At 38.8% G+C, this 9,335-nt stretch overlaps 1 protein-coding gene across 3 annotated transcripts; it reads right to left on the bottom strand.

Annotated features, from left to right (window-relative positions):
• Positions 1-526: 526 nt before the first annotated feature.
• On the bottom strand, positions 527-8,302 carry slc52a3-2b (solute carrier family 52 member 3-2b). 3 transcript variants are annotated; one of them, XM_085473370.1, is made up of 4 exons: positions 8,229-8,302; positions 2,881-3,934; positions 2,653-2,776; positions 527-2,077 (listed from the first exon to the last, which is right to left on the bottom strand). In XM_085473370.1, exons 2-4 carry the CDS (start codon positions 3,894-3,896, stop codon positions 1,865-1,867), a joined length of 1,353 nt encoding a protein of 450 aa, XP_085329496.1. In that variant the 5' UTR covers positions 3,897-3,934; positions 8,229-8,302; the 3' UTR covers positions 527-1,864. The 3 variants fall into 3 exon arrangements, with proteins under 3 accessions (XP_085329496.1, XP_085329494.1, XP_085329497.1); XM_085473368.1 differs by lacking the exon at positions 8,229-8,302 and adding an exon at positions 6,978-7,034; XM_085473371.1 differs by lacking the exon at positions 8,229-8,302 and adding an exon at positions 6,818-6,926.
• Positions 8,303-9,335: the final 1,033 nt, after the last annotated feature.

A 9,335-nucleotide genomic window follows, 5' to 3' on the forward strand; every position in this document is an offset into this window, starting at 1 on the left:
CTTAGAACTGACAGCAATTTATTTAACCAATCATTATAAGAGCATCTCTGAATGTGCAACATGTACAACATTGAAGCATATGGGCAACAGCAGCAGAAAACCCACATCAGGAGACACTTCAGTCAGTTGAGTCAAACAGTCAGTGGAGAAGCAAAGTTTGGAAAAACATCGGCTGGTCTGATGAGTTTAGATATCTGCTGTCACATTATGGAGGATGGGGTCATAATTTCGATCAAACAACATGAAAGCCTGGATCCATTGTGCCTTGTACCAGTGGTTTAGGTGGTGGTGATGTAATGTTGAGGCCTTGGATTGGAAGAAAGCTGGTATTAAGGCGCCCAAGTTGAGTGTCGTTTAAACAAACTGAGTATTGCTGCTCAGGATTGTCCATTCCTTTATGATCACATCCTCTGATGGCCACTTTCAGTAGAATAATGCACCAGAACTCATTCAATTCAATAATGTTTCTTGAACATGATATTAACTTTAAGGTATGCAAATGTACTCCACAGCTACCAGATCTCAAACTAATAGAGTACCTGTGGGATGTGCTGCAACAGTAGGTGGCATAATCAAAAATCCACTGATACATATGATATTCTGTGTCCACTTCATTAATTTTACATTATTTTGCCTCTCAAAATTTGCCTAAGATGCAAATTAGCCCGAATGTTTAATTTTCTTGCCTTAGTCCTGTTAAGGACTGGTGGCTGGTCCAGGGTTCTTACTGCCTGCAACCCTTGGCAAAATAGTTCAGAGGATGAATAAAATGTATGTATAGAGCTCAGTGTAGGGATGAATTACAAAAAGAAGAAGCAATTTTCTGGATAAAACAACATGCAAATTTGCAATTTTTTTAGACAGTAATTAAACAAATGTTTTATTTGGTATTGTTCAACAGTTTCTCCACTTCAGTAACATATACAAAGCACATTGTAGTTTTATTTAAACAACACAGTAGTCTATCCCCCAAAATGCCCAGGTCATTTTATAGAATTGAGGCACATTTTAAAGGCGACAGTACCATAACTTCTTATAAAGCAAAATCAATAAAGTACATGTTGAACATCATCATCTGACATGATGCTCAAACTTCAAGTAAAATAGCTTTGACCTTTTGAACCAACAAGGTTTTGTATATTATATTGATATATTCAGTGGCAGAACACTATTTAGTTTGGTCTTTTTGTAGTCTGAGACACTATAGATGGATATAGTGCTTAACAAATTTATTAGATCACCATCCAATGTAAGGTTTGTGCCACAGCAGCTCTATATTAATAATACTGGTAATTACCAATATCATTATTTTATGTTTCTTTAATGAATTAAAGAGACTGCATCAATTTTTGCAAGTAGACTTTTCAAATTTTGTGTTTCACAAAAAATAAATAAATAAATAAAAATAAAGCTTGTCTTTCAATTATTTTTCAAAATTAAGATGACAAATTATACTCATTTACTTGTATTACTGAACAGAAAAGTTTGTTTTAGTGGTTGAATGTTGTGCTTGATTCTGACTTCTCAGATAAGGTCCAGTTTGTCCGTTCAGATTTGGGTATAAAAGTGTGAATTCAAGCTTTGTGAAATTATTTGTGTTTTCTTGTTTTTATGAGAGGTGGTCCAAAAAATTTTCTAAGCACTGGGTGTATGTGTACTTCATACATCATTAACTACTGATAAAGTATATGAAATTTACAAACAGAACTTAGGTTAAAAAAAAACACGGAGTGATACTGTGGTGGATTTTCATCTATAACTTGCCAGCTCTCTTACAAGTTGGAATAAGTGCAGTTCTACTAAAACAAGTGCAATTAATGCTAGAATTCTGTACAGCAGAGTTGAACTTAAACACATTTTACATCTATGTTGGACACTTAGTGTTGCAAGCATCACCCGATTTAAAAAACTGATAGAAACCAACAAGTGGAAACATGGTTAGAGCACCAAGCATTGAACCCAGCTGCACTACAGCTCCACACCACACGAGGGCACTGTGGCCTTCATCCCTCAGGATCACCCCAATGATGACTTTGACATAAGACAGGGTGAGGACAAAGAGTATCCAGGCCAGCACCTGCAACAGAGAATTTGTTAGAATTGTGCATTGAATGACTTACTCTTACTGCTACTACTCTTACTGCTGTAAGTAATAAGTAGGAGCTCAGAATATCCTGGTTGGAGCTTGGTTAGCTTAGTAGCATTCAGTGCGTAGCCGCTTGGTTTCTTATTCAGTTTGGTGACTGAAAAAGTATTTTAGCAGTTAACACCATTTTAGTATTAAGTACTTTTGCTCCGAAAAAGTGTATTAGGAAAGGCACATCTGACAGCAAAGTGGAGGCATAGTTGCCTGTGCCAGTGCACAAAAACAATGTACTCTTTTTGAATGTTTGACTCATTGACTCATTCAATGGACTTTCACAGCTCTTCCATGACAGCATCAAGTAGATGAGACTAAGCTGACTTAACATTATATTGTAAAACCTGTCAGTCACACTACACACCTTAATCACAGGAAATCTCATAAATGCTAAGTGAGTATTGCAAATGGGTGGTGGCTTCATGCTTTTATAAGATGCAAGATAGAGCATGAAGTCTGAAATTTTATTCTGTGTACACAGTAAGTACATGCAAGAAAATAAAGAGTCTTACTATGACTACAGTTCCAGAGGTACTGTGGACCAGCAAAGGACAGGGACTTAGAACAGCCATGCCCATAATGTAGGCTCCAAATCCAGTCCCAAAAATGGTCAAAACTCCCATGAAGACAAGAGACCTGGACAGAAAAGATTTACAAGCTATTGGTGACTTAGAACTTATTTCTTGGATCTATGGTCTTGATTAGTATTTTATAATTATTGTAGTTTTTCTATAGCTCACCTTATTGGTATGAACATGGCGATGAAGCAAGCCACAGGGTTAGCAACAGCTCCCATGGTGGCAGCTAGATGGTAAGCCTTGTTCCCGTAAGGCATGCATGAGTAGGACTGCACTGAAGGCAGCACTGCATTGGTCAGAGCATTGACCCAAGCCAACACTACAAAGATAAAGACCACCTCAAAGATACTATATGTCCCCCTCCCGAAAGAACTCCTAGGTTCCCTCTTGCCAGCCTCCGAGGGGCTGATCATGGGCTTTTGCTCTGGTGTCTGGGCATTCAGAGATAGGCCTTGTTCTTTCTTCTCACGATCAAGTTCCCCACTGAAGTACCGTTCGCTTTTTCTCTCACGAGCCACAGCTGGGTGGTGATTGAGTAGGAGGAAAGCGACCAGACACACGACCATCATTACACTAAGGAATATGAAGAAGACCTGTGCAGAGAATTTAGCAGGCTGGTAGATGGCCTGTAGCATTCCATTGTCAGTTATGTTGGAATTATTAGATAAAGTGGCATTTTCACAGTGAACTACACCAACGCCTTGAATAAGTGCCACCACTGCAGGCACGAGACCACTGAGGCCCTCACCTGCAAAATACGTTGTGAGATATTGTGGACGCAGCCGCATCATGAAAGGAAGAAAGGTAACAGATGAGGTGCAGTCCACCACAGATAGCAGGAAACTCAATGTCAGCAGTGGAACACTATGCACAGAGTTTCCGAAGGTCACTGTATGCTTCCAAAGGAAAGCCAGAAGGAATGTAGCAACGATGCCCAATCCTACAATGCCGTAGATGACCGGCCGCTCATCGAGCACCCCTGGGCGGAAGCGGTGCATCAGCGTGATGAAGAGAGGGCCTATGTTGGCCATTTGGATGAGGACTGTGAGGTAGGAGGGCAGCAACCAGTGCTCTGGGATATCATTTACGATCAAGGGGAGCTCCACCCACATCCCATTGATGGCCACCCAGGAGCCCATTCCAAACAGACATGCCAGCACGTGAGTCAGCAGCGACATGATGCAAGCAGAAGTGAGCAAATGAAGACCTACAGAATCTGAAACATAGAGACACAGCATAAGCGCGACTGATTAGTGGCATTTAAAAGAACAGTCATTAAACCTTCAGGCAAAGAAATGTTTATGTGTATTTTGCATGCATTTGATGGATTATTGCTTTATTGCATTTATGTACAAATGAGCTTCAATGAAGTGAGTTGTAGAGTGTATCTTTTTTAACTGCAATTAGTTTAAGAGGCTTCATCGGTAGAGGTTGATTACAGTGGAGCTTTGAGCAAAGGTTGTCACTGATGTTCAGCATGTATGATGTTAGTCATGTTCATCGTGATTTAGGGTAACATTTACTTTTGAACAGTTTCTAAAGTTATCTTGTAGGGAACATGAATTTGTGCACTATATTTCATACCAATATATCAATTCCTGAGCCAAATAGTATATGAAAAGAAATAATACTCCATGGAAGTCTTTTTCTGACAGATTTCGAAACAAGTAAAAAAAATTCTCTCTGAAACAAAGCCTTCAGATAAGGTGGCATAACTAAACAACAGCAAAAGGACAATGAGCTTTTTCATCATCTTTATTCCATTGTTTCGACACAAAAGTTAATAGATGAGTTCTTCTATGGAAACAACACATAGAACATTGGTGTCATAAGTTAATACTGTCCCCTTAAGCAGAAATAACCTTGAGAATCTTGTGAATTATTTTCAACCAGCCTCTGATATCCTCTAGGTCTCTGATATCCAACCAGGTTGATAAAGCTTTATATTTCTCTTTATTGCTTCAGTAGCAATGCGTTCAAGAGTTTTTGTGCATGGACTTCCCATTTCAAATCCAAAAGATTTCAAATTGATTTAAAAAAAAAAAAATTTTCCTGGCAAGGCCTTAATACTCTGCAATTTTGCTGTAATAAGGGTCACATGTTAGAAGAATCTTTTATGACATCTTGGTCAAACTGTCTGCTTGTAAGCAAAAAAATTGGAAGGGCTGTGGGCAAAGAGAATACCAAAGAGAACACTTCTCTATCTCCCTGACAGCTATGTTCTCATGTTATCTGACAATCTTGGATCCACTTCATCGTCAGTTCGCCCAACTGTAAGAAATCTGGGTGTAACTTCATCGGACATTCAGTTATGATTAGCAGGTTGGTTGTCTTGTACAAACTTGTTTTTATCATCTGCAGAACATTGCCCATCTTAAATATCTGAAATGGAATTGAATTTACATGCCTGTATTTAATCACGCCTCGATTATTGTGATTTTGGTTGTGAGAGTTTTTCATGATCAGATGCCTCTCTGTGTTAGTGAACGACTATACCCATACATAACTACCAGGTCTCTGAGTTCAGCTGTTCAATGGTTGTTGTTGGTATCCAGGTCTAAGTTCAAGACAAAAGGAAACTGTTTGTGGTTCCCAAGTTATAGAGCTTGGTTCCTTTGGACTAAAGGGACCAGAGTTATTAAGGTGTTGAGATGTGTTGCAAATGTGGCAAAAAGAAAAAAAAGTACAAACATAAAGCAGTGACAAAATTGCATGCAAGAAGTGGAAGCTGATATTTCTGCAACTCATCCTGTTGCATTTGGTTTGATATTGAAATGAGCTGACAATTCCTTTGTTTAAGAAATGCGCCTCTTTTCTAAATCATCTGTAAAACTAAACACACCTATAAGCACTATTTGGGATTGCGCTTACACCCTGTTTTTGCCCATTTAGTAAATCTGGCCCAAGATCTTTGTACATGGATGATACCCTTAAAACGTTTGAGACGCACTGTGTAGGCTTGGTCTTATTTATCTTTATATATTACTAACATTTTAGTCATTGTATCTTATTTTATATTGTAAAGTGTCTTGTGATCTTTTTTCTTGAACAGCACTATATAAATAAACTTTACTTACTCTACTTCTGTCTACGCCGGCTCTCTCTTACCCTTTACCCGCCCTGTTGCTTGTCTCGTGTTTCTATGGTGTATTGATAGTCATGTGCTTTTGTGCTGAGGTGTTTTTTCTTTTATCAAACTGTTCTCCCACTAGGAGCTCAGTCTGAGTGGAGTTTTTTTTTCTCCTCCTCTTACCTCATGTAGTGTATTTTCGTTGTTTTTTTCCTATCAGCCTACCTTCTGACATGTCTGCCCAATGTGATGTTTGTGTAAAGTTGGTCAGAAGGTTCCTTTGTGAGTGCGCATGCGCCATTAGCGTGCTGCCTGCTGTAACCCCTAATTTCCCTCGGGATGAATAAAGTATTCTGATTCTGATTCTGACTTCTACTTGGCAAGCCCATGGAGGTTCTAATCACTAACCCCTAATCTGGAATCCCTGTTTTTTGGGGATTTCAATATGCTGTCATATACTGTGTTACTATCCTGTTCACCCACTTAAATGAAATCATGCATCATTACAGCTTAATTTGCCATTTGATTACACTTTTTTAAAGTCACTGTTTCAAGTAGGAGCCATTGACCTTCACAGCATTTGTCTTTCTAAGCTTCTTCCATCCTTCTCACATGTGCAGTCTAGAAATGGATGCCTGACCTTTCGCACACTGACACGGTGCTCCCATAAAAACACCATGTGGTTCTGACATAAACATATTTATCAAAAAGAAATCATTGTTAAGTAACTTTAAAAATAATGTAAGTCTTGATAATGACTATGAACAATTAGTGCCAATCAATTAAAGATATAAGCATGTTTTACGTTTAGGGTTGGCTATATAGCACAAACGCAATATATTGTGTCAAACTTCTAAAATACACAAGATTATATGTCATGTGAATCAGGAACGAGTAAGAATCTCTGGCTGTTACGTCAGGTTACCTTGATATAACTTCCTGATCTTCCTAATCTTGATCTGCAATCTAAACTTAATTATCTGGTGCCTTTTGTAACCATTTTTATATGCATTTTTTCATTTCTGTTACCTTTTAATGCTGGAGGGAAGCAGATGGACTACAGCACAGAACAGATGGACTGAAAGACTTGAGGCTTTAGGATCTAAGATAACCAGGCAATTCAATCACCCTTACTTCCGTCATACATCATTTCTATGCTGCTGTAAGTACACAAAATCAATCATCCTACCTGTTTCAGAACAAGGAACAAGAAACCACTCTCCCCTGGCTTCTCTCCTTCCAAAAACCTTCACTCTTGGCTGATTCGACCTTTTTTTTTTGTTACATCTGCCGCAAATGTGTGTGTGTGTTTTTATGCCCTCCCCTTTTCTAACCTCTCTACACACACATACAGGCTTGCATTCTGCTTCCGTTTTCCTCTGCACTTGCCAGGGGAGGGACTGCACAGGCGCACATGTCCTCTACCACCATGAGTTAGGTCGGTTTCAAAACCAGGCAGCCATGTGCTCGCTCTGTGTTTCAGGGAGCTTAGGAAAAGAGAGCCGGTGGAGGGGGAGGTGTCAATAAGAACTCCTCCCTTTCCTGTTTCCTCCTCCAACCAGCTTGGGACTTTATGGTCTCCCCTCCTTTAAACACACAGGCAGCAGAGTGAGTAGGAAGGTTACGGCTGCCTTTGGATTCACAGTCAGTAGAGTTATAGTTTATAGTATATAGTTAACTCCATGCAGCTGGGGCTTCATTCTTCTGCTCTCTAATTTCTAATGCTTTCACTGTATGACTATGGATTATGGATGACTGTTTCACAGTCATAGATGGTGTAGATGCAGTGATTCATCTAAGCAGACCAGTTTGTCAAGTTCAGCATGACATGGCACTTTAGCAGCCAAAACCTTCACTCTTGGCATATATAATTTGAATATATGGAAAGACTGCTAAAATAGGAACGGGCCAAATGAAGTAGTGTTCCAGTACTGCATTGCAATATTAATATCACTATCTTTATCATTGTCTTTATTTGGTTCATTTATTTTACACAAAATTAAATGAAAAAAAAATACATAAATAAATCAAATGACAAATCAAAAGTGAGTAGGTTGGAGCTACAGCCTATGTAACACATACACCTGACACAAAAAAAAATCAACGTAAGGAAAATGAAATCATCCACATCTTTAACATCTAATTTAAATACAGTTATGTCAGGGATTATATGAACTCCAAAGAACTATCAGCAAGTCTTAGATTAGCAGCTGCAGACGCAACTTTGTGGGAAAGCTGCTATGCTGAAAAGCCTTATTTGTTTATTAAAAATGAAAGAATTTTTCCTGTATTTCTAAAATGCAGATTATTAGTAACAATAATCTCTTCATCTACTAACCTTTCACATAAATCAAATACACTAAAAACTAAAGACAGAAAGTGCTTTCCATTAATCACTTTATACCTGTTTATCATTCTGAATTACAAAGGGAACACCTACCTGCTTGTGGGAAGCAGAGTCAGTTATAATGAAGGTCGCTCAGACGTGTAACAGCGCAGTCTCCTTCTGATATACTGTCTATAGAGTATGAATGCACAGTGAGATGTGGGCTTTGTACTTTACAAGAATCTGTGTCATGTGACCACTGAGGAGGGCTGAGCCAGGGGTTCAGTTTGGGAACCAAAGTTCTTAGCAGTAGAAACAGTTGGATAACAGGAAAAGGTACACACGGAGAAAAGAAACTGTAGAGAAAGGGGTGGAAAAGGCAATTTATATGTCATATAAAAACCTGTATAAAATCTTCTATGGCATTATTACAGCAACATGAAGGTTTTTCCCAAATTGGGTAGAGTAAATTCTGGCAGTCTAGCCAACCAGAAGATGACTTTGGACAGCTTTCTGACTGGCTGGTTCGTTGGGGTCAGTCTTGCTTTTGTTCAGCGCAAATTCCAGCTCAAATGAATGACCCCTGCTGACTACTAACGTCACTGGATGGCTTTTCATTTGAGTGTCCTTGCACCCACCTCAGCACTGACTGGTATTATATGCTCCTTTCCTGAAAAACAAAATTCTTTGTAATTTGATGACTGTTATATGAAACAAATTACTTTTGATACATGATAATTCTACATAAGAAAATCTCTCCTGTCCCTTAAATTTCTTCTCTGTTTGCCTGTCCAAAAATATATAACATGTCACCATTTCTTTAGTTGAATCTGTGAAAAATGCCAGACATGACAACAGCTGACAGTCATAAAATAGCAGTTTTGCACCAACGAGATGATTCCCAAATGGCTGTTAGCTGAAAACGGGATATATATTGGCATGGTGTGAAGGGTGTCCTTGAAAAAAAATTGTAGAACCTGGACAAGTGGAGGACAAAAGAATTGGCGGTGGCGAATAGCCTTCAGTAATAGTAATAAATCACACAGCAATAGTAAATCCAAGATACTTTAGTGGCACATCTCCCAGGTAGCTAGCACAACTAAAACAAGGTAGTTGCAGTAGGCTTAGGCTAATGTTAGTTTTTTAAAAATAAGATATTTCTTTAGGTTGGAGGTGGAGTCTTTTGATGCTGAGAGCAGCTTGGTTGCAGGCAAACAGAGT

Source organism: Copadichromis virginalis, linkage group LG11, assembly GCF_057382275.1.
Source record: "Copadichromis virginalis isolate Kocher_CV1m ecotype Utaka linkage group LG11, C_Virginalis_male_GT1.1, whole genome shotgun sequence".
NCBI lineage: Eukaryota > Metazoa > Chordata > Actinopteri > Cichliformes > Cichlidae > Copadichromis > Copadichromis virginalis.

Coding starts and splice junctions, on each gene's coding strand:
- slc52a3-2b (XM_085473370.1), bottom strand. CDS start 3,896: ATGTCGCTGCTGACTCACGTGCTGGCATGTCTGTTTGGAATGGGCTCC. Junction 2,777..2,880: donor GCCATGTTCATACCAATAAG/GTGAGCTATAGA, acceptor TTTTCTGTCCAG/GTCTCTTGTCTTCATGGGAG. Junction 2,078..2,652: donor CCTCTGGAACTGTAGTCATA/GTAAGACTCTTT, acceptor TCTCTGTTGCAG/GTGCTGGCCTGGATACTCTT.